General features: G+C 58.6%; 1 protein-coding gene and 1 long non-coding RNA gene across 2 annotated transcripts in view; one reads left to right on the forward strand and one right to left on the reverse strand.

Moving 5' to 3' along the window:
* Positions 1-22,033, forward strand: part of LOC140470498 (uncharacterized) — a 605,436-nt gene that overhangs the window by 119,686 nt on the left and 463,717 nt on the right. The gene's annotated exons all lie outside the window — the stretch shown is intronic.
* doc2a (double C2-like domains, alpha) overlaps positions 1,820-22,033 on the reverse strand; it is a 58,921-nt gene continuing 38,707 nt past the window's right edge. Inside the window, exons 4-7 of the mRNA XM_072566625.1 lie at positions 17,487-17,561; positions 15,752-15,861; positions 3,253-3,379; positions 1,820-1,843 (exon numbers count right to left, since the gene is read on the reverse strand). Of these exons, the coding sequence (XP_072422726.1) occupies positions 1,820-1,843; positions 3,253-3,379; positions 15,752-15,861; positions 17,487-17,561 (336 nt within the window). The remainder of the gene's footprint in view (positions 1,844-3,252; positions 3,380-15,751; positions 15,862-17,486; positions 17,562-22,033) is intronic.

Below are 22,033 nucleotides of genomic sequence, written 5' to 3' on the forward strand. Positions count from 1 at the left end.
CAGTCAGTGTACAGTTATCTCCCTGAGAGAGAGAGAGGGGGGACTGAGAGACAACCAGTCAGTGTACAGATATCTCCCTGAGAGAGAGAGACGAGAGGACTGAGAGACACCAGTCAGTGTACAGATATCTCCCTGAGAGAGAGTGGACTGAGAGACACCAGTCAGTGTACAGATATCTCCCTGAGAGAGAGAGAGGGGACTGAGAGACACCAGTCAGTGTACAGATATCTCCTGAGAGAGAGAGAGAGAGAGGGGGACTGAGAGACACCAGTCAGTGTACAGATATCTCCCTGAGAGAGAGAGAGGGGACTGAGAGACACCAGTCAGTGTACAGATATCTCCCTGAGAGAGAGAGGGGACTGGAGACACCAGTCAGTGTACAGATATCTCCCTGAGAGAGAGAGGGGGGGACTGAGAGACACCAGTCAGTGTACAGATATCTCCCTGAGAGAGAGAGGGGGGACTGAGAGACACCAGTCAGTGTACAGATATCTCCCTGAGAGAGAGAGAGGGGACTGAGAGACACCAGTCAGTGTAGAGATATCTCCTGAGAGAGAGGGGACTGAGAGACACCAGTCAGTGTACAGATATCTCCCTGAGAGAGAGAGAGGGGACTGAGAGGGACACCAGTCAGTGTACAGATATCTCCCTGAGAGAGAGGGGACTGAGAGACACCAGTCAGTGTACAGATATCTCCCTGAGAGATGAGGTGGGACTGAGAGACACCAGTCAGTGTACAGATATCTCCCTGAGAGAGAGAGAGGGGACTGAGAGACACCAGTCAGTGTACAGATATCTCCCTGAGAGAGAGGGGGACTGAGAGACACCAGTCAGTGTACAGATATCTCCCTGAGAGAGAGAGAGAGGGGGGGACTGAGAGACACCAGTCAGTGTACAGATATCTCCCTGAGAGAGAGAGAGGGGACTGAGAGACCCCAGTCAGTGTACAGATATCTCCCTGAGAGAGAGAGAGGGGACTGAGAGACACCAGTCAGTGAACAGATATCTCCCTGAGAGAGAGAGGGGACTGAGAGACACCAGTCAGTGTACAGATATCTCCCTGAGAGAGAGAGAGGGGACTGAGAGACACCAGTCAGTGTACAGATATCTCCCTGAGAGAGAGGGGACTGAGAGACACCAGTCAGTGTACAGATATCTCCCTGAGAGAGAGGGGGGACTGAGAGACACCAGTCAGTGTACAGATATCTCCCTGAGAGAGAGAGGGGACTGAGAGACACCAGTCAGTGTACAGATATCTCCCTGAGAGAGAGAGGGGACTGAGGAGACACCAGTCAGTGTACAGATATCTCCCTGAGAGAGAGAGGGGGGACTGAGAGACACCAGTCAGTGTACAGATATCTCCCTGAGAGAGAGAGGGGACTGAGAGACACCAAGTCAGTGTACAGATATCTCCCTGAGAGAGAGAGAGGGGACTGAGAGACACCAGTCAGTGTACAGATATCTCCCTGAGAGAGAGAGAGGGGACTGAGAGACACCAGTCAGTGTACAGATATCTCCCTGAGAGAGAGAGAGGGGGACTGAGAGACACCAGTCAGTGTACAGATATCTCCCTGAGAGAGAGAGGGGGGGACTGAGAGACACCAGTCAGTGTACAGATATCTCCCTGAGAGAGAGAGGGGACTGAGAGACACCAGTCAGTGTACAGATATCTCCCTGAGAGAGAGAGGGGACTGAGAGACACCAGTCAGTGTACAGATATCTCCCTGAGAGAGAGGGTGGGGGTACGTGAGGAGAGATGTTGCTGCATTTTTTGGAATTACCTCTTTGAGATAAAAGGATAATCCTCTCATCGATGCTGTCATTGCTGATGGATGAATGCCAACTGCAAGGGAGAGGGAAGACGTTTACAATTCACTCCGTTACCTCCACCGACCTTTCCCTCGCACAGGGTAGGGGTCCCGCTCGGTGGTCTGTACGCCTCCACCTCCCCTCCTCTCCCTCTCCCTCTCTCCCCCTCTCCCAATCTTCCCCTCTTTCCCCACCCCCTCTCCCCCCCCCTCAACCTCCCCCCCGTCTCCCCCTCCACCTCTCCTCCTCCATCTCCCCCAGTCTCCCCCCCTCCGCCCCCCCTCCCTCTCCCCGTCCCTCTCCCCCTCCCTCTCCCCGTCCCTCACCGTCTCCCTCTCCCCCTCCCCCCCTCCCCCTCCCTCTCCCCCCTCCTTCTCCCTCTCCCTCTCCCCCCTCCCTTCTCCCTCTCCCTCTCCCCTCCCCCTCCCCCTCCCTCTCCCCCCTCCTTCTCTCCCTCTCCCTCTCCCCCTCTTTCTCTTTCTCCCTCTCCCTCTCCCCCTCCCTCTCCCCCTCCTCCTCCCTCTCCCTCTCCCTCTCACTCTCCTTCTCCCTCTCCCTCTCCCTCTCCCTCTCCCTCTCCCTCTCCCTCTCCCTCTCCCTCTCACCACTCTCTCCCTCTCCCCCTCCTCCTCCTCTCCCCACCCTCTCCCTCTCCCTCTCACTCTCCTTCTCCCACTCCCCCTCCCTCTCCCCCTCCCTCTCCCTCTCCCTCTCACTCTCCTTCTCCCTCTCCCCCTCCCTCTCCCTCTCCCTCTCACTCTCCTTCTCCCACTCCCCCTCCCTCTCCCTCTCCCTGTCTCCCTCTCCCTCTCCCTGTCTCCCTCTCCCTCTCCCTCTCCCCCTCCCTCTCCCTCTCCCTCTCCCTCTCCCTCTCCCTGTCTCCCTCTCCCTCTCCCTGTCTCCCTCTCCCTCTCCCTCTCCCTCTCCCTCTCCCTCTCCCCCTCCCTCTCCCTCTCCCTGTCTCCCTCTCCCTGTCTCCCTCTCCCTCTCCCTCTCCCTGTCTCCCTCTCTCCCCCTCCCCCTCCCTCTCCCTCTCCCTCTCCCTCTCCCCCCTCCCCCTCCCCTCTCCCTCTCCCCTGTCTCCTCTCCCCCTCCCTCTCCCTCTCCCTGTCTCCCTCTCCCTCTCCCTGTCTCCCTCTCCCTCTCCTCTCCCTGTCTCCCTCTCTCCCCCTCCCCCTCCCTCTCCCTCTCCCTCTCCCTCTCCCCCCTCCCCCTCCCTCTCCCTCTCCCCTGTCTCCCTCTCCCTCTCCCTCTCCCTCTCCCTCTCCCTGTCTCCCTCTCTCCCCCTCCCCCTCCCTCTCCCTCTCCCTCTCCCTCTCCCTCTCCCTCTCTCCCCTCTCTCCCTCTCCGTCTCCCTCTCCCCCTCCCTCTCCCTCTCCCTCTCCCTCTCCCTGTCTCCCCCCCTCCCTCTCCCTCTCCCCCCCGTCTCCCCCAGACCCTCACCGGGGGTGGTCTCTCCAGCACCATATTGAAATGTTTCCTCTGATTGGCCCTGAGTTTACGAAGCGGGACTCGGGTCTCCCCGATGAAGTCATTGTGACTCAGTTTATCCTCATCGCACACCGAGATTCTGGGGGAAATAGAAATGCAGAAAGGTCACACCAGGCCCTCCACCCCCTCACTGTCTCTGTAACCCCCTCCCTATCTCTGTAACCCCCCTACACACCCTCCCTATCTCTGTAACCCCCCTACACCCCCTCCCTATCTCTGTAACCCCCCTACACCACCTCCCTATCTCTGTAACCCCCCTACACCCCCTCCCTATCCCTGTAACCCCCCTCCACCCCCTCCCTATCCCTGTAACCCCCTACACCCCCTCCCTATCCCTGTTCTGTAACCCCCTACACCCCCTCCCTATCTCTGTAACCCCCCTACACACCCTCCCTATCTCTGTAACCCCCCTACACCCCCTCCCTATCCCTGTAACCCCCCTACACCCCTCCCTATCCTGTAACCCCCCTACACCCCCTCCCTATCTCTGTAACCCCCTACACCCCCTCCCTGTCTCTGTAACCCCCCTACACCCCCTCCCTATCCCTGTAACCCCCCTACACCCCCTCCCTATCCCTGTAACCCCCTCCACCCCCTCCCTGTCTCTGTAACCCCCTACACCACCTCCCTATCTCTGTAACCCCCTACACCCCCTCCCTATCTCTGTAACCCCCCTACACCCCCTCCCTATCCCTGTAACCCCCCTACACCCCCTCCCTATCCCTGTAACCCCCTCCACCCCCTCCCTGTCTCTGTAACCCCCCTACACACCCTCCCTATCTCTGTAACCCCCCTACACCCCCTCCCTATCCCTGTAACCCCCCTACACCCCCTCCCTATCCCTGTAACCCCCTACAACCCCCTCCCTATCTCTGTAACCCCCTACACCCCCTCCCTATCTCTGTAACCCCCCCTACACCCCCTCCCTATCTCTGTAACCCCCCTACACCCCTCCCTATCTCTGTAACCCCCCTACACACCCTCCCTATCTCTGTAACCCCCCTACAGCCCCTCCCTATGTCTGTAACCCCCCTACACACCCTCCCTATCCCTGTAACCCACTACACCCCCTCCCTATCCCTGTAACCCCCCTACACCCCCTCCCTATCCCTGTAACCCCCCACACCGCCTCCCTATCTCTGTAACCCCCCTATACCCCCTCCCTATCTCTGTAACCCCCCTATACCCCCTCCCTATCTCTGTAACCCCCCTACACCCCCTCCCTATCCCTGTAACCCCCTACACCCCCTCCCTATCCCTATAACCCCCCTACACCCCCTCCCTATCTCTGTAACCCCGTACACCCCCTCCCTATCTCTGTAACCGCCTTCACCCCCTCCCTATCCCTGTAACCCCCTACACCCCCTCCCTGTCTCTGTAACCCCCTACACCCCCTCCCTATCTCTGTAACCCCCCTATACCCGCTCCCTATCTCTGTAACCCCCCTCCACCCCCTCCATATCCCTGTAACCCACTACACCCCCTCCCTGTCTATGTAACCCCCCTCCACCCCCTCCCTATCTCTGTAACCCCCTACACCCCCTCCCTGTCTCTGTAACCCCCCTACACATCCTCCCTATCCCTGTAACCCACTACACCCCCTCCCTATCTCTGTAACCCCCCTACACCCCCTCCCTATCTCTGTAACCCCCCTACACCCCCTCCCTGTCTCTGTAACCCCCTACACCCCCTCCCTATCTCTGTAACCCCCTACACCCCCTCCCTGTCTCTGTAACCCCCTACACCCCCTCCCTGCCTCTGTAACCCCCTACACCCCCTCCCTATCTCTGTAACCCCCTACACCCCCTCCCTGTCTCTGTAATCCCCCCTACACCCCCTCCCTATCTCTGTAACTGCCTTCACCCCCTCCCTATCCTGTAACCCCCTACACCCCCTCCCTATCTCTGTAACCCCCTACACCCCCTCCCTATCTCTGTAACCCCCCTACACCCCCTCCCTATCTCTGTAACCCCCTACACCCCTCCCTGTCTCTGTAACCCCCTACACCCCCTCCCTATCCCTGTAACCCCCTACACCCCCTCCCTATCTCTGTAACCCCCCTACACCCCCTCCCTATCTCTGTAACCCCCACCAGCCCCTCCCTGTCTCTGTAACCCCCTACACCCCCTCCCTATCCCTGTAACCCCCTACACCCCCTCCCTATCTCTGTAACCCCCCTACACCCCCTCCCTATCTCTGTAACCCCCCTACACCCCCTCCCTATCTCTCTAACCCCCCTACACCCCCTCCCTATCCCTGTAACCCCCTACACCCCCTCCCTATCTCTGTAACCCCCCTACACCCCCTCCCTGTCTCTGTAACCCCCCCTACACCCCCTCCCTATCTCTGTAACCCCTACACCCCCTCCCTATCTCTGTAACCCCCCTACACCCCCTCCCTATCTCTGTAACCCCCTACACCCCCTCCCTATCTCTGTAACCCACTACACCCTCTCCCTGTCTCTGTAACCCCCCTACACCCCCTCCCTGTCACTGTAACCTCCTACACCCCCTCCCTATCTCTGTAACCCCCCTACACCCCCTCCCTGTCTCTGTAACCCCCTACACCCCCTCCCTATCTCTGTAACCCCCCTACACTCCCTCCCTATCTCTGTAACCCCCCCTACACCCCCTCCCTGTCTCTGTAACCCCCCTCCACGCCCTCCCTATCCCTGTAGCCCCCCCCTACACCCCCTCCCTATCTCTGTAACCCCCCTCCACCCCCTCCCTGTCTCTGTAACCCCCCTCCACCCCCTCCCTGTCTCTGTAACCCCCCATACACCCTCCCTATCTCTGTAACCCCCCTACACCCCCTCCCTATCTCTGTAACCCCCTACACCCCCTCCCTATCTCTGTAACCCCCTACACCCCCTCCCTGTCTCTGTAACCCCCTACACACCCTCCCTATCTCTGTAACCCCCTACACCCCCTCCCTATCTCTGTAACCCCCTACACCCCCTCCCTATCTCTGTAACCCCCCTAAACCCCCTCCCTATCTCTGTAACCCCCCTACACCCCTCCCTGTCTCTGTAACCCCCCTAAACCCCCTCCCTATCTCTGTAACCCCCCTACACCCCCTCCCTATCTCTGTAACCCTCCGACACCCCCTCCCTGTCTCTGTAACCCCCCTACACCCCCTCCCTGTCTCTGTAACCCCCCTACACCCCCTCCCTATCCCTGTAACACCCCTACACCCCCTCCCTATCTCTGTAACCCCCCTAAACCCCCTCCCTATCTCTGTAACCCCCCTACACCCCCTCCCTATCTCTGTAACCCCCTACACCCCCTCCCTATCTCTGTAACCCCCCCACACCCCCTCCCTATCTCTGTAACCCCCCCTACACCCCCTCCCTATCCCTGTAACCCCCCTACACCCCCTCCCTATCTCTGTAACCCCCCTACACCCCCTCCCTATGTCTGTAACCCCCCTACACCCCCTCCCTATCTCTGTAACCCTCCGACACCCCCTCCCTGTCTCTGTAACCCCCCTACACCCCCTCCCTGTCTCTGTAACCCCCTACACACCCTCCCTGTCTCTGTAACCCCCCCTACACACCCTCCCTATCTCTGTAACCCCCTACACCCTCTCCCCATCTCTGTAACCCCCCTACACCCCCTCCCTGTCTCTGTAACCCCCCTACACCCCCTCCCTATCTCTGTAACCCCCCTACACCCCCTCCCTATCTCTGTAACCCCCTACACCCCCTCCCTATCTCTGTAACCCCCTACACCCCCTCCCTATCTCTGTAACCCCCCTACACCCCCTCCCTATCTCTGTAACCCCCCTACACCCCCTCGCTATCTCTGTAACCCCCCTACACCCCCTCCCTATCTCTGTAACCCCCCTACACCCCCTCCCTATCCTGTAACCCCCCTATACCCCGTCCCTGTCTCTGTAACCCCCCTACACCCCCTCCCTGTCTCTGTAACCCCCCTACACCCCCTCCCTGTCTCTGTAACCCCCCTACACCCCCTCCCTATATCTGTAACCCCCTACACCCCCCTCCCTGTCTCTGTAACCCCCCTACACCCCCTCCCTATGTCTGTAACCCCCCTACACCCCCTCCCTGTCTCTGTAACCCCCCCTACACCCCCTCCCTGTCTCTGTAACCCCCCTACACCCCCTCCCTATCTCTGTAACCCCCCTACACCCCCTCCCTATCTCTGTAACCCCCCTACACCCCCTCCCTATCCCTGTAACCCCCCTATACCCCCTCCCTGTCTCTGTAACCCCCCTACACCCCCTCCCTGTCTCTGTAACCCCCCTACACCCCCTCCCTGTCTCTGTAACCCCCCTACACCCCCTCCCTATCTCTGTAACCCCCTACACCCCCTCCCTGTCTCTGTAACCCCCCTACACCCCCTCCCTATGTCTGTAACCCCCCTAAACCCCCTCCCTGTCTCTGTAACCCCCCCTACACCCCCTCCCTGTCTCTGTAACCCCCCTACACCCCCTCCCTATCTCTGTAACCCCCCTACACCCCCTCCCTATCTCTGTAACCCCCCTACACCTCCTCCCTGTCTCTGTAACCCCCTACACCCCCTCCCTATCTCTGTAACCCCCCTACACCCCCTCCCTGTCTCTGTAACCCCCTACACCCCCTCCCTATCTCTGTAACCCCCCTACACCCCCTCCCTATCTCTGTAACCCCCCTACACCCCCTCCCTGTCTCTGTAACCCCCCTACACCCCCTCCCTATCTCTGTAACCCCCCTACACCCCCTCCCTGTCTCTGTAACCCCCCTACACCCCCTCCCTATCTCTGTAACCCCCCTACACCCCCTCCCTATCTCTGTAACCCCCCTACACCCCCTCCCTGTCTCTGTAACCCCCCTACACCCCCTCCCTATCTCTGTAACCCCCCTACACCCCCTCCCTGTCTCTGTAACCCCTCTACACCCCCTCCCTATCTCTGTAACCCCCCTCCACCCCCTCCCTGTCACTGTAACCCCCCTACACCCCTTCTCTGTCTCTGTAACCCCCCCTCCACCCCCTCCCTGTCTCTGTAACCCCCCTACACCCCCTCCCTATCTCTGTAACCCCCTACACCCCCTCCCTGTCTCTGTAACCCCTCTACACCCCCTCCCTATCTCTGTAACCCCCTACACCCCCTCCCTGTCTCTGTAACCCCTCTACACCCCCTCCCTATCCCTGTAACCCCCCTACACCCCCTCCCTATCTCTGTAACCCCCTACACCCCCTCCCTATCTCTGTAACCCCCCTACACCCCCTCCCTATCTCTGTAACCCCCTACACCCCCTCCCTATCCCTGTAACCCCCCTACACCCCCTCCCTATCTCTGTAACCCCCCTACACCCCCTCCCTGTCTCTGTAACCCCCCTACACCCCCTCCCTATCCCTGTAACCCCCCTACACCCCCTCCCTATCTCTGTAACCCCCCTACACCCCCTCCCTATCTCTGTAACCCCCCTACACCCCCTCCCTATCTCTGTAACCCCCTACACCCCCTCCCTAGCTCTGTAACCCCCCTACACCCCCTCCCTATCTCTGTAACCCCCCTACACCCCCCTCCCTATCCCTGTAACCCCCCTATACCCCCTCCCTGTCTCTGTAACCCCCCTACACCCCCTCCCTGTCTCTGTAACCCCCCTACACCCCCTCCCTGTCTCTGTAACCCCCCTACACCCCCTCCCTATCTCTGTAACCCCCTACACCCCCTCCCTGTCTCTGTAACCCCCCTACACCCCCTCCCTATGTCTGTAACCCCCCTACACCCCCCTCCCTGTCTCTGTAACCCCCCCCTACACCCCCTCCCTGTCTCTGTAACCCCCCCTACACCCCCTCCCTATCTCTGTAACCCCCCTACACCCCCTCCCTATCTCTGTAACCCCCCTCCACCCCCCTCCCTGTCACTGTAACCCCCCTACACCCCCTCTCTGTCTCTGTAACCCCCCTCCACCCCCTCCCTGTCTCTGTAACCCCCCTACACCCCCTCCCTATCTCTGTAACCCCCTACACCCCCTCCCTGTCTCTGTAACCCCTCTACACCCCCTCCCTATCTCTGTAACCCCCTACACCCCCTCCCTGTCTCTGTAACCCCTCTACACCCCCTCCCTATCCCTGTAACCCCCCTACACCCCCTCCCTATCTCTGTAACCCCCCTACACCCCCTCCCTATCTCTGTAACCCCCCTACACCCCCTCCCTATCTCTGTAACCCCCCTACACCCCCTCCCTATCCCTGTAACCCCCCTACACCCCCTCCCTATCTCTGTAACCCCCCTACACCCCCTCCCTATCTCTGTAACTCCCCTACACCCCCCCATCTCTGTAACCCCCCTACACCCCCTCCCTATCTCTGTAACCCCCCTACACCCCCTCCCTGTCTCTGTAACCCCCCTACACCCCCTCCCTATCCCTGTAACCCCCCTACACCCCCTCCCTATCTCTGTAACCCCCTACACCCCCTCCCTAGCTCTGTAACCCCCCTACACCCCCTCCCTATCTCTGTACCCCCCACCCCCCCCCCCCCCCCCCCCCCCCCCCCCCCCCCTCCCCCCCCCCCCCCCCCCCCCCCCCCCCCCCCCCACCCCCCCCCCCCCCCCCCCCCCCCCCCCCCCCCCCCCCCCCCACCCCCCCCCCCCCCCCCCCCCCCCCCCCCCCCCCCCCCCCCCCCCCCCCCCCCCCCCCCCCCCCCCCCCCCCCCCCCCCCCCCCCCCCCCCCCCCCCCCCCCCCCCCCCTCCCCCCCCCCCCCCCCCCCCCCCCCCCCCCCCCCCCCCCCCCCCCCCCCCCCCCCCCCCCCCCCCCCCCCCTCCCTGTCTCTGTAACCCCCTACACCCCCTCCCTATCTCTGTAACCCCCCTACACCCCCTCCCTGTCTCTGTAACCCCCTACACCCCCTCCCTGTCTCTGTAACCCCCCTACACCCCCTCCCTATCTCTGTAACCCCCCTACACCCCCTCCCTATCTCTGTAACCCCCCTACACCCCCTCCCTGTCTCTGTAACCCCCTACACCCCCTCCCTGTCTCTGTAACCCCCTACACCCCTCCCTATCCCTGTAACCCCCTACACCCCCTCCCTATCTCTGTAACCCCCCCACACCCCCTCCCTGTCTCTGTAACCCCCCTACACCCCCTCCCTGTCTCTGTAACCCCCCTACACCCCCTCCCTATCTCTGTAACCCCCCCACACCCCCTCCCTATCTCTGTAACCCCCCCACACCCCCTCCCTGTCTCTGTAACCCCCCTACACCCCCTCCCTGTCTCTGTAACCCCCCTACACCCCCTCCCTATCTCTGTAACCCCCCTACACCCCCTCCCTGTCTCTGTAACCCCCCTACACCCCCTCCCTGTCTCTGTAACCCCCCTACACCCCCTCCCCATCTCTGTAACCCCCCTACACCCCCTCCCTATCTCTGTAACCCCCCTACACCCCCTCCCTATCTCTGTAACCCCCCTACACCCCCTCCCTGTCTCTGTAACCCCCCTACACCCCCTCCCTATCTCTGTAACCCCCCTACACCCCCTCCCTGTCTCTGTAACCCCCTACACCCCCTCCCTGTCTCTGTAAACCCCTACACCCCTCCCTATCCCTGTAACCCCCCTACACCCCCTCCCTGTCTCTGTAACCCCCCTCCACCCCCTCCCTGTCTCTGTAACCCCCTACACCCCCTCCCTGTCTCTGTAACCCCCCTACACCCCCTCCCTATCCCTGTAACCCCCCTACACCCCCTCCCTGTCTCTGTAACCCCCCTACACCCCCTCCCTATCTCTGTAACCCCCCTACACCCCCTCCCTGTCTCTGTAACCCCCCTACACCCCCTCCCTGTCTCTGTAACCCCCCTACACCCCCTCCCTGTCTCTGTAACCCCCCTACACCCCCTCCCTATCTCTGTAACCCCCCTACACCCCCTCCCTGTCTCTGTAACCCCCCTACACCCCCTCCCTGTCTCTGTAACCCCCCTACACCCCCTCCCCATCTCTGTAACCCCCCTACACCCCCTCCCTATCTCTGTAACCCCCCTACACCCCCTCCCTATCTCTGTAACCCCCCTACACCCCCTCCCTGTCTCTGTAACCCCCCTACACCCCCTCCCTATCTCTGTAACCCCCCTACACCCCCTCCCTGTCTCTGTAACCCCCTACACCCCCTCCCTATCTCTGTAACCCCCCTACACCCCCTCCCTGTCTCTGTAACCCCCATACACCCCCTCCCTATCTCTGTAACCCCCCTACACCCCCTCCCTGTCTCTGTAACCCCCTACACCCCTCCCTATCCCTGTAACCCCCCTACACCCCCTCCCTGTCTCTGTAACCCCCCTCCACCCCCTCCCTGTCTCTGTAACCCCCCTACACCCCCTCCCTGTCTCTGTAACCCCCCTACACCCCCTCCCTATCTCTGTAACCCCCCTCCACCCCCTCCCTATCCCTGTAACCCCCCTACACCCCCTCCCTATCCCTGTAACCCCCCTACACCCCCTCCCTATCTCTGTAACCCCCCTATACCCCCTCCCTATCCCTGTAACCCCCCTACACCCCCTCCCTATCTCTGTAACCCCCCTACACCCCCTCCCTATCCCTGTAACCCCCCTACACCCCCTCCCTATCTCTGTAACCAGCCCCCCCCCCCGCCCGGAAGTTGCTGCCTGAGGGTCTTTGGTGAATTCCCGTAGTGCACCTTGTCGAGGGGACACACTGCTGCTACTGAGCGTCCGTGGGGCAGTGGGGAAGGGAGGGAGGGGGATTTGAGGATGTGGTGCCGATCAAACTGGGGGGGTGGGGGGGGGCTGCTCTCTCCCGGACAGTGTGGAGCTTCCTGAGTGTTGTAGGAGCTGCCCCCCTCCCCCTCCATCCAGGGCGTGAGTGGGGAGGATCCCCTCACCCTCCCTGACTCACGGGTGGTGGGACGGGGCTTTGGGGGTTGGAGGGAGTGAGGAGGGGAGTGAGGAGGGGAGTCAGGAGGGAGTGAGGAGGGAGTGAGGAGGGGAGTGAGGAGGGAGTGAGGAGGGGAGTGAGGAGGGGAGTGAGGAGGGAGTCAGGAGGGAGTGAGGAGGGAGTGAGGAGGGAGGTTAGGAGAGGAGTGAGGAGGGGAGTGAGGAGGGAGTGAGGAGGGAGTGAGGAGGGAGTGAGGAGGGAGTGAGGAGGGGAGTCAGGAGGGAGTGAGGAGGGAGTGAGGAGGGGAGTCAGGAGGGAGTGAGGAGGGAGTCAGGAGGGAGTGAGGAGGGAGTGAGGAGGGGAGTCAGGAGGGAGTGAGGAGGGAGTGAGGAGGGGAGTCAGGAGGGAGTGAGGAGGGAGTGAGGAGGGGAGTGAGGAGGGAGTGAGGAGGGGAGTGAGGAGGGAGTGAGGAGGGAGTGAGGAGGGGAGTCAGGAGGGAGTGAGGAGGGGAGTGAGGAGGGGAGTGAGGAGGGGAGTGAGGAGGGAGTGAGGAGGGGAGTCAGGAGGGAGTGAGGAGGGAGTGAGGAGGGGAGTCAGGAGGGAGTGAGGAGGGGAGTGAGGAGGGAGTGAGGAGGGGAGTGAGGAGGGGAGTCAGGAGGGAGTGAGGAGGGAGTTAGGAGGGGAGTGAGGAGGGGAGTGAGGAGGGGAGTGAGGAGGGGAGTGAGGAGGGAGTGAGGAGAGGAGTGAGGAGGGAGTCAGGAGGGAGTGAGGAGGGGAGTGAGGAGGGGAGTGAGGAGGGGAGTCAGGAGGGAGTGAGGAGGGGAGTGAGGAGGGGAGTCAGGAGGGAGTGAGGAGGGAGTGAGGAGGGGAGTGAGGAGGGGAGTGAGGAGGGGAGTGAGGAGGGGAGTGAGGAGGGGAGTGAGGAGGGGAGTGAGGAGGGAGTGAGGAGGGGAGTGAGGAGAGGAGTGAGGAGGGAGTGAGGAGGGAGTGAGGAGGGAGTGAGGAGGGGAGTGAGGAGGGAGTCAGGAGGGAGGTCAGGAGGGAGTGAGGAGGGAGTGAGGAGGGAGTGAGGAGGGAGTGAGGAGGGGAGTGAGGAGGGAGTGAGGAGGGAGTGAGGAGGGGAGTGAGGAGGGGAGTGAGGAGAGGAGTGAGGAGGGGAGTGAGGAGGGAGTGAGGAGGGAGTGAGGAGGGGAGTGAGGAGGGGAGTCAGGAGGGGAGTCAGGAGGGGAGTCAGGAGGGAGTGAGGAGGGAGTGAGGAGGGGAGTGAGGAGGGAGTGAGGAGGGAGTGAGGAGGGAGTGAGGAGGGGAGTGAGGAGGGAGTGAGGAGGGAGTCAGGAGGGAGTGAGGAGGGAGTGAGGAGGGGAGTGAGGAGGGAGTGAGGAGGGAGTGAGGAGGGGAGTGAGGAGGGAGTGAGGAGGGAGTGAGGAGGGGAGTCAGGAGGGAGTGAGGAGGGGAGTGAGGAGGGGAGTCAGGAGGGAGTGAGGAGGGAGTCAGGAGGGGAGTCAGGAGGGAGTGAGGAGGGAGTGAGGAGGGAGTGAGGAGGGGAGTCAGGAGTGAGTCAGCAGGGAGTGAGGAGGGGAGTGAGGAGGGAGTGAGGAGGGAGTGAGGAGGGAGTGAGGAGGGGAGTGAGGAGGGGAGTGAGGAGGGAGTGAGGAGGGAGTGAGGAGGGGAGTGAGGAGGGAGTGAGGAGGGAGTGAGGAGGGAGTGAGGAGGGGAGTGAGGGGAGTGAGGAGGGGAGTGAGGAGGGAGTGAGGAGGGAGTGAGGAGGGGAGTGAGGAGGGAGTGAGGAGGGAGTGAGGAGGGGAGTGAGGGGGGGAGTGAGGGGGGAGTGAGGAGGGGAGTGAGGAGGGGAGTGAGGAGGGAGTGAGGAGGGAGTGAGGAGGGGAGTGAGTAGGGGAGTCAGGAGTGAGTCAGGAGGGAGTGAGGAGGGAGTGAGGAGGGGAGTGAGGAGGGGAGTGAGGAGGGGAGTGAGGAGGGAGTGAGGAGGGGAGTCAGGAGGGAGTGAGGAGGGAGTGAGGAGGGAGTGAGGAGGGAGTGAGGAGGGGAGTGAGGAGGGGAGTGAGGAGGGAGTGAGGAGGGGAGTGAGGGGAGTGAGGAGGGGAGTGAGGAGGGAGTGAGGAGGGGAGTCAGGAGGGAGTGAGGAGGGAGTGAGGAGGGGAGTGAGGAGGGGAGTGAGGAGGGGAGTGAGGAGGGAGTGAGGAGGGGAGTGAGGAGGGAGTGAGGAGGGAGTGAGGAGGGGAGTCAGGAGGGAGTGAGGAGGGGAGTGAGGAGGGGAGTGAGGAGGGAGTCAGGAGGGAGTCAGGAGGGAGTGAGGAGGGAGGTTAGGAGAGGAGTGAGGAGAGGAGTGAGGAGGGGAGTGAGGAGGGAGTCAGGAGGGAGTGAGGAGGGGAGTGAGGAGGGAGTGAGGAGGGAGTGAGGAGGGAGTGAGGAGGGAGTGAGGAGGGAGTGAGGAGGGAGTGAGGAGGGGAGTGAGGAGGGAGTGAGGAGGGAGTGAGGAGGGGAGTGAGGAGGGGAGTGAGGAGGGAGTGAGGAGGGGAGTGAGGGGAGTGAGGAGGGGAGTGAGGAGGGGAGTGAGGAGGGAGTGAGGAGGGGAGTGAGGGGAGTGAGGAGGGGAGTCAGGAGGGAGTGAGGAGGGAGTGAGGAGGGGAGTGAGGAGGGGAGTGAGGAGGGGAGTGAGGAGGGAGTGAGGAGTGGAGTGAGGAGGGAGTGAGGAGGGAGTGAGGAGGGGAGTGAGGAGGGAGTGAGGAGGGGAGTGAGGAGGGGAGTGAGGAGGGAGTCAGGAGGGAGTCAGGAGGGAGTGAGGAGGGAGGTTAGGAGAGGAGTGAGGAGAGGAGTGAGGAGGGGAGTGAGGAGGGAGTCAGGAGGGAGTGAGGAGGGAGTGAGGAGGGGAGTGAGGAGGGGAGTGAGGAGGGAGTGAGGAGGGAGTGAGGAGGGAGTCAGGAGGGAGTCAGGAGGGAGTGAGGAGGGAGTGAGGAGGGGAGTCAGGAGTGAGTCAGGAGGGAGTGAGGAGGGGAGTGAGGAGGGAGTGAGGAGGGGAGTGAGGAGGGAGTCAGGAGGGAGTGAGGAGGGGAGTGAGGAGGGAGTGAGGAGGGGAGTGAGGAGGGAGTGAGGAGGGAGTGAGGAGGGAGTGAGGAGGGGAGTGAGGAGGGGAGTGAGGAGGGAGTGAGGAGGGAGTGAGGAGGGGAGTGAGGAGGGAGTGAGGAGGGAGTGAGGAGGGGAGTGAGGAGGGGAGTGAGGAGGGGAGTGAGGAGGGGAGTGAGGAGAGGAGTGAGGAGGGAGTGAGGAGGGGAGTGAGGAGGGGAGTCAGGAGGGGAGTGAGGAGGGGAGTGAGGAGGGGAGTGAGGAGAGGAGTGAGGAGGGGAGTGAGGAGGGGAGTTACCTGATGCAGGATTCCCAGCCTCTGACCTGCTCCTGGAGACACCGGATCGATATGGGGCTGGGTCTGGGTCAGTTTCTGCTCAATGGGACCCCCCAGGATGTTGATAGTGGGGGGGGGGGGATTCAGTGACGGTAACACCATTGAACATCAAGGGGGCGATGGTTAGATTCTCTCTCAATGGGACCCCCCAGGGATGAGGCACTGCCGTTTCCCCTTGGTTTGAGGAGCTCTCCTTTACCTGAGTGTTTTGCGTGCCATGTCTTCCTGTGTCAGGCCGTGGTAGGTGAGAGTCTCATTCCAAACGGGATTCAGAGAATTCCTCACTGTGCGGGTCTTCAGTTTATTCCCCTGAGGGTGACATTAATGACCTCCATCAGTCTGGAGAATGTAGAGGGAGCTTTACTCTGTATCTAACCCTGTGCTGTCCCTGTCCCTGGAATGGAGGGGGGACAGTGTAGAGGGAGCTTTACTCTGTATCTAACCCCGTGCTGTCCCTGTCCCTGGGATGGAGGGGGGACAGTGTAGAGGGAGCTTTACTCTGTATCTAGCCCCGTGCTGTCCCTGTCCCTGGGATGGAGGGGGGACAGTGTAGAGGGAGCTTTACTCTGTATCTAGCCCCGTGCTGTCCCTGTCCCTGGGATGGGGGGGACAGTGTAGAGGGAGCTTTACTCTGTATCTAACCCCATGCCGTCCCTGTCCCTGGGATGGGGGGGGACAGTGTAGAGGTAGCTTTACTCTGTATCTAACCCCGTGCTGTCCCTGTCCCTGGGATGGGGGGGATGGTGTAGAGGGAGCTTTACTCTGTATCTAACCCCATGCCGTCCCTGTCCCTGGGATGTGGGGGGGACAGTGTAGAGGGAGCTTTACTCTGTATCTAACCCCATGCCGTCCCTGTCCCTGGGATGGGGGGGTTCAGTGTAGAGGGAGCTTTACTCTGTATCTAACCCCATGCCGTCCCTGTCCCTGGGATGGGGGGGTTCAGTGTAGAGGGAGCTTTACTCTGTATCTAACCCCGTGCTGTCCCTGTCCCTGGGATGGGGGGGGACTGTGTAGAGGGAGCTTTACTCTGTATCTAACCCCATGCCGTCCCTGTCCCTGGGATGGGGGGGTTCAGTGTAGAGGGAGCTTTACTCTGTATCTAACCCCGTGCTGTCCCTGGGATGGGGGGGATGGTGTAGAGGGAGCTTTACTCTGTATCTAACCCCGTGCTGTCCCTGTCCCTGGGATGGGGGGGATGGTGTAGAGGGAGCTTTACTCTGTATCTAACCCCGTGCTGTCCCTGGGATGGGGGGGATGGTGTAGAGGGAGCTTTACTCTGTATCTAACCCCGTGCTGTCCCTGTCCCTGGGATGGGGGGGGACAGTGTAGAGGAGGTTTTACTCGGTATCTAACCTCTCTGTGTCCCCCTCCCTCTGTCACTCTCTCTCTCTCCCCCTCCGTCTATCACTCCCCTCCCCCCTCTCCTCCTCCCTCCCCGTAAGTGGATCAGTCTCATTCCCAGACAGAGGGAGATCTGTCTGAGGGATCGGGAAGTTTCCCCCCCTTCCTCCCCCTCCCTCCCCCCCCTCCTCCCCCTCCCTCCCCCTCCCTCTCCCTCCCCCTCCCCCTCCCCCTCTCTCCCCCTCCCCCCCTCTGTAAGTGGATCAGTCTCATTCCCAGACAGAGGGAGATCTGTCTGAGGGATCGGGAAGTTTCCCCCCTTCCTCCCCCTCCCTCCTCCCCCTCCCTCCCCCTCCCCCTCCCTCCCCCTCCCTCCCCCCCCCTCTGTAAGTGGATCAGTCTCATTCCCAGACAGAGGGAGATCTGTCTGAGGGATCGGGAAGTTTCCCCCCTTCCTCCCCCTCCCTCCTCCCCCTCCCTCTCCCTCCCTCCCCCTCTCCCCCCCTCTCCCCCCCCCTGTAAGTGGATCCGTCTCATTCCCAGACAGAGGGAGATCTGTCTGAGGGATCGGGAAGTTTCCCCCCCTTCCTCACCTTGCACGCTCCGGGGAGAAGGTGGACTTTGACGTACGGGTCTGAAAGTCCGTTCAAATCCATCGGCTTCAGACCCTGTTGGATCAGAAATGACATCCGTGACAAATCCAGCAATCCGTCCCCAACATCCTGACACCCCTGTCCCCTCCATCCTCACCCCTCCCCAACCGCTCGGCCTCCAGACCCCGGGGCAAGGGGGGATTGTTGGGGGGAGACACTGAGGGACACGGGGAGAGTGTGGGAGACTGGGAGATGGATAGATTTATGGGAGGGAGACATTGAGGGACACGGGGAGAGTGTGGGAGACTGGGAGATGGATAGATTTATGGGGGGGAGACACTGAGGGACATGGGAAAGTGTGGGAGACTGGGAGATGGATAGATTTATGGGGGGGGAGACACTGAGGGACACGGGGAGAGTGTGGGAGACTGGGAGATGGATAGATTTATGGGGGGGGAGACACTGAGGGACACGGGGAGAGTGTGGGAGACTGGGAGATGGATAGATTTATGGGAGGGAGACATTGAGGGACACGGGGAGAGTGTGGGAGACTGGGAGATGGATAGATTTATGGGAGGGGAGACACTGAGGGACACGGGGAGAGTGTGGGAGACTGGGAGATGGATAGATTTATGGGAGGGGAGACACTGAGGGACACGGGGAGAGTGTGGGAGACTGGGAGATGGATAGATTTATGGGGGGAGACACTGAGGGACACGGGGAGAGTGTGGGAGACTGGGAGATGGATAGATTGTTGAGGGGAGACACTGAGGGACACGGGGAGAGTGTGGGAGACTGGGAGATGGATAGATTTATGGGAGGGAGACACTGAGGGACACGGGGAGAGTGTGGGAGACTGGGAGATGGATAGATTGTTGGGGGGAGACATTGAGGGACACGGGGAGAGTGTGGGAGACTGGGAGATGGATAGATTTATGGGGGGAGACACTGAGGGACACAGGGAGAGTGTGGGAGACTGGGAGATGGATAGATTTATGGGGGGAGACACTGAGGGACACAGGGAGAGTGTGGGAGACTGGGAGATGGATAGATTTCAATATTATGGGAATATGTTACAGAGAATATTACATGGAATCTGTAATATTACAGATATATTACAGAGTGTATACTACAAAAAATCACAGTGCCGGTGTGTGTCAAAGAGAATCACAGTCCCTGCGTATATTACAGAGAATCACAGTCCCTGTGTGTATTACAGAGAATCACAGTCGATGTGTGTATTACAGAGAATCACAGTCCCTGTGTATATTACAGAGAATCTCAGTCCCTGTGTGTATTACACAGAATCACAGTCCCTGTGTGTGTTACAGAGAATCACAGTTCCTGTGTGTGTTACAGAGAATCACAGTCCCTGTGTGTGTTATAGAGAATCACAGTCCCTGTGTGTATTACACAGAATCACAGTCCCTGTGTGTGTTACAGAGAATCACAGTCCCTGTGTGTGTATTACAGTGAATCACAGTCCCTGTGTGTGTTACAGAGAATCACAGTCCCTGTGTGTATTACAGAGAATCACAGTCCCTGTGTGTGTTACAGAGAATCACAGCGTCTGTGTGTGTTATAGAGAATCACAGTCCCTGTGTGTGTTACAGAGAATCACAGTCCCTGTGTGTATTACAGAGAATCACAGTCCCTGTGTGTATTACAGAGAGTCACAGTCCCTGTGTGTATTACAGAGAATCACAGTCCCTGTGTGTGTTGCAGAGAATCACAGTCCCTGTGTGTATTACACAGAATCACAGTCCCTGTGTATATTAGAGAGAATCACAGTCCCTGTGTATATTACAGAGAATCACAGTCCCTGTGTGTATTACAGAGAATCACAGTCCCTGTGTGTGTTACAGAGAATCACAGTCCCTGTGTGTGTTACAGAGAATCACAGTCCCTGTGTATATTACAGAGAATCACAGTCCCTGTGTATATTACAGAGAATCACAGTCCCTGTGTATATTACAGAGAATCACAGTCGATGTGTGTATTACAGAGAATCACAGTCCCTGTGTGTATTATAGAGAATCACAGTCCCTGTGTGTATTATAGAGAATCACAGTCCCTGCGTATATTACAGAGAATCACAGTCCCTGTGTATATTACAGAGAATCACAGTCGATGTGTGTATTACAGAGAATCACAGTCCCTGTGTATATTACAGAGAATCACAGTCCCTGTGTGTATTACACAGAATCACAGTCCCTGTGTGTATTACACAGAATCACAGTCCCTGTGTGTGTTACAGAGAATCACAGTCCCTGTGTGTGTTACAGAGAATCACAGTCCCTGTGTGTATTACAGAGAATCACAGTCCCTGTGTGTATTACAGAGAATCACAGTCCCTGTGTATATTACAGGGAATCACAGTCCCTGTGTGTGTTATAGAGAATCACAGTCCCTGTGTGTATTACACAGAATCACAGTCCCTGTGTGTGTTACAGAGAATCACAGTCCCTGTGTGTATTACAGAGAATCACAGTCCCTGTGTGTATTACAGTGAATCACAGTCTCTGTGTGTGTTACAGAGAATCACAGTCCCTGTGTGTGTTGCAGAGAATCACAGTCCCTGTGTGTATTACACAGAATCACAGTCCCTGTGTGTGTTACAGAGAATCACAGTCCATGTGTGTGTTATAGAGAATCACAGTCCCTGTGTGTATTACAGAGAATCACAGTCCCTGTGTGTGTTACAGAGAATCACAGTCCCTGTGTGTATTACAGAGAATCACAGACCCTGTGTGTGTTACAGGGAATCACAGTCCCTATGTGTGTTACAGAGAATCACAGTGCCTGTGTGTATTACAGAGAATCACAGTCCCTGTGTGTGTTACAGGGAATCACAGTCCCTGTGTGTGTTACAGAGAATCACAGTCCCTGTGTGTGTTACAGGGAATCACAGTCCCTGTGTGTGTTACAGAGAATCACAGTCCCTGTGTATATGACAAAGAATCACAGTCCCTGTGAATATTACAGAGAATCACAGTCCCTGTGTGTGTTACAGAGAATCACAGTCCCTGTGTGTATGACAGAGAATCACAGTCCCTGTGTGTGTTACAGGGAATCACAGTCCCTCTGTGTGTTACAGAGAATCACAGTCCCTGTGTGTGTTACAGGGAATCACAGTCCCTGTGTGTGTTACAGAGAATCACAGTCCCTGTGTATATTACAGAGAATCACAGTCCCTCTGTGTATTACAGGGAATCACAGTCCCGGTGTGTGTTAGAGAGACTCACAGTCCCACTGTGTATTACAGAGAATCACAGCCCCTGTGTGTGTTATAGAGAATCACAGTCCCTGAGTGTATTACAGAGAATCACAGTCCCTGTGAGTATTACAGAGAATCACAGTCCCTGTGTGTGTTATAGAGAATCACAGTCCCTGTGTGTATTACAGAGAATCACAGTCCCTGTGTGTGTTACAGAGAATCACAGTCCCTGTGAGTATTACAGAGAATCACAGTCCCTGTGTGTATTACACAGAATCACAGTCCCTGTGTGTGTTACAGAGAATCACAGTCCCTGTGTGTATTACAGAGAATCACAGTCCCTGTGTATATTACAGAGATTCACAGTCCCTGTGTGTGTTACAGAGAATGACAGTCCCTGTGTGTGTATTACAGAGAATCACAGTCCCTGTGTGTATTATAGAGAATCACAGTCCCTGTGTGTATTACAGAGAATCACAGTCCCTGTGTGTGTTACAGAGAATCACAGTCCCTGTGTCTATTACAGAGAATCACAGTCCCTGTGTGTATTACAGAGAATCACAGTCCCTGTGTGTGTTACAGAGAATCACAGTCCCTGTGTATATTACAGAGAATCACAGTCCCTGTGTGTATTACAGAGAATCACAGTCCCTGTGTATATTACAGAGAATCACAGTCCCTGTGTGTGTTACAGAGAATCACAGTCCCTGTGTGTATTAGAGAGAATCACAGTCCCTGTGTGTGTTACAGAGAATCACAGTCCCTGTGTGTGTTACAGAGAATCAAAGTCCCTGTGTATATGACAAAGAATCACAGTCCCTGTGTGTATTACAGAGAATCACAGTCCCTGTGTGTGTTACAGAGAATCACAGTCCCTGTGTATATTACAGAGAATCACAGTCCCTGTGTGTGTTACAGAGAATCACAGTCCCTGTGTGTGTTACAGAGAATCACAGTCCCTGTGTATATGACAAAGAATCACAGTCCCTGTGAATATTACAGAGAATCACAGTCCCTGTGTGTGTTACAGAGAATCACAGTCCCTGTGTGTATGACAGAGAATCACAGTCCCTGTGTATAATACAGAGAATCACAGTCCCTCTGTGTGTTACAGAGAATCACAGTCCCTGTGTGTGTTACAGGGAATCACAGTCCCTGTGTGTGTTACAGAGAATCACAGTCCCTGTGTATATTACAGAGAATCACAGTCCCTCTGTGTATTACAGGGAATCACAGTCCCTGTGTGTGTTACAGAGAATCACAGTCCCTGTGTGTATTACAGAGAATCACAGTCCCTGTGTGTGTTACAGGGAATCACAGTCCCTGTGTG

The sequence above is a fragment of the Chiloscyllium punctatum genome, chromosome 51 (genome assembly GCF_047496795.1).
Source record: "Chiloscyllium punctatum isolate Juve2018m chromosome 51, sChiPun1.3, whole genome shotgun sequence".
Taxonomy (NCBI): domain Eukaryota; kingdom Metazoa; phylum Chordata; class Chondrichthyes; order Orectolobiformes; family Hemiscylliidae; genus Chiloscyllium; species Chiloscyllium punctatum.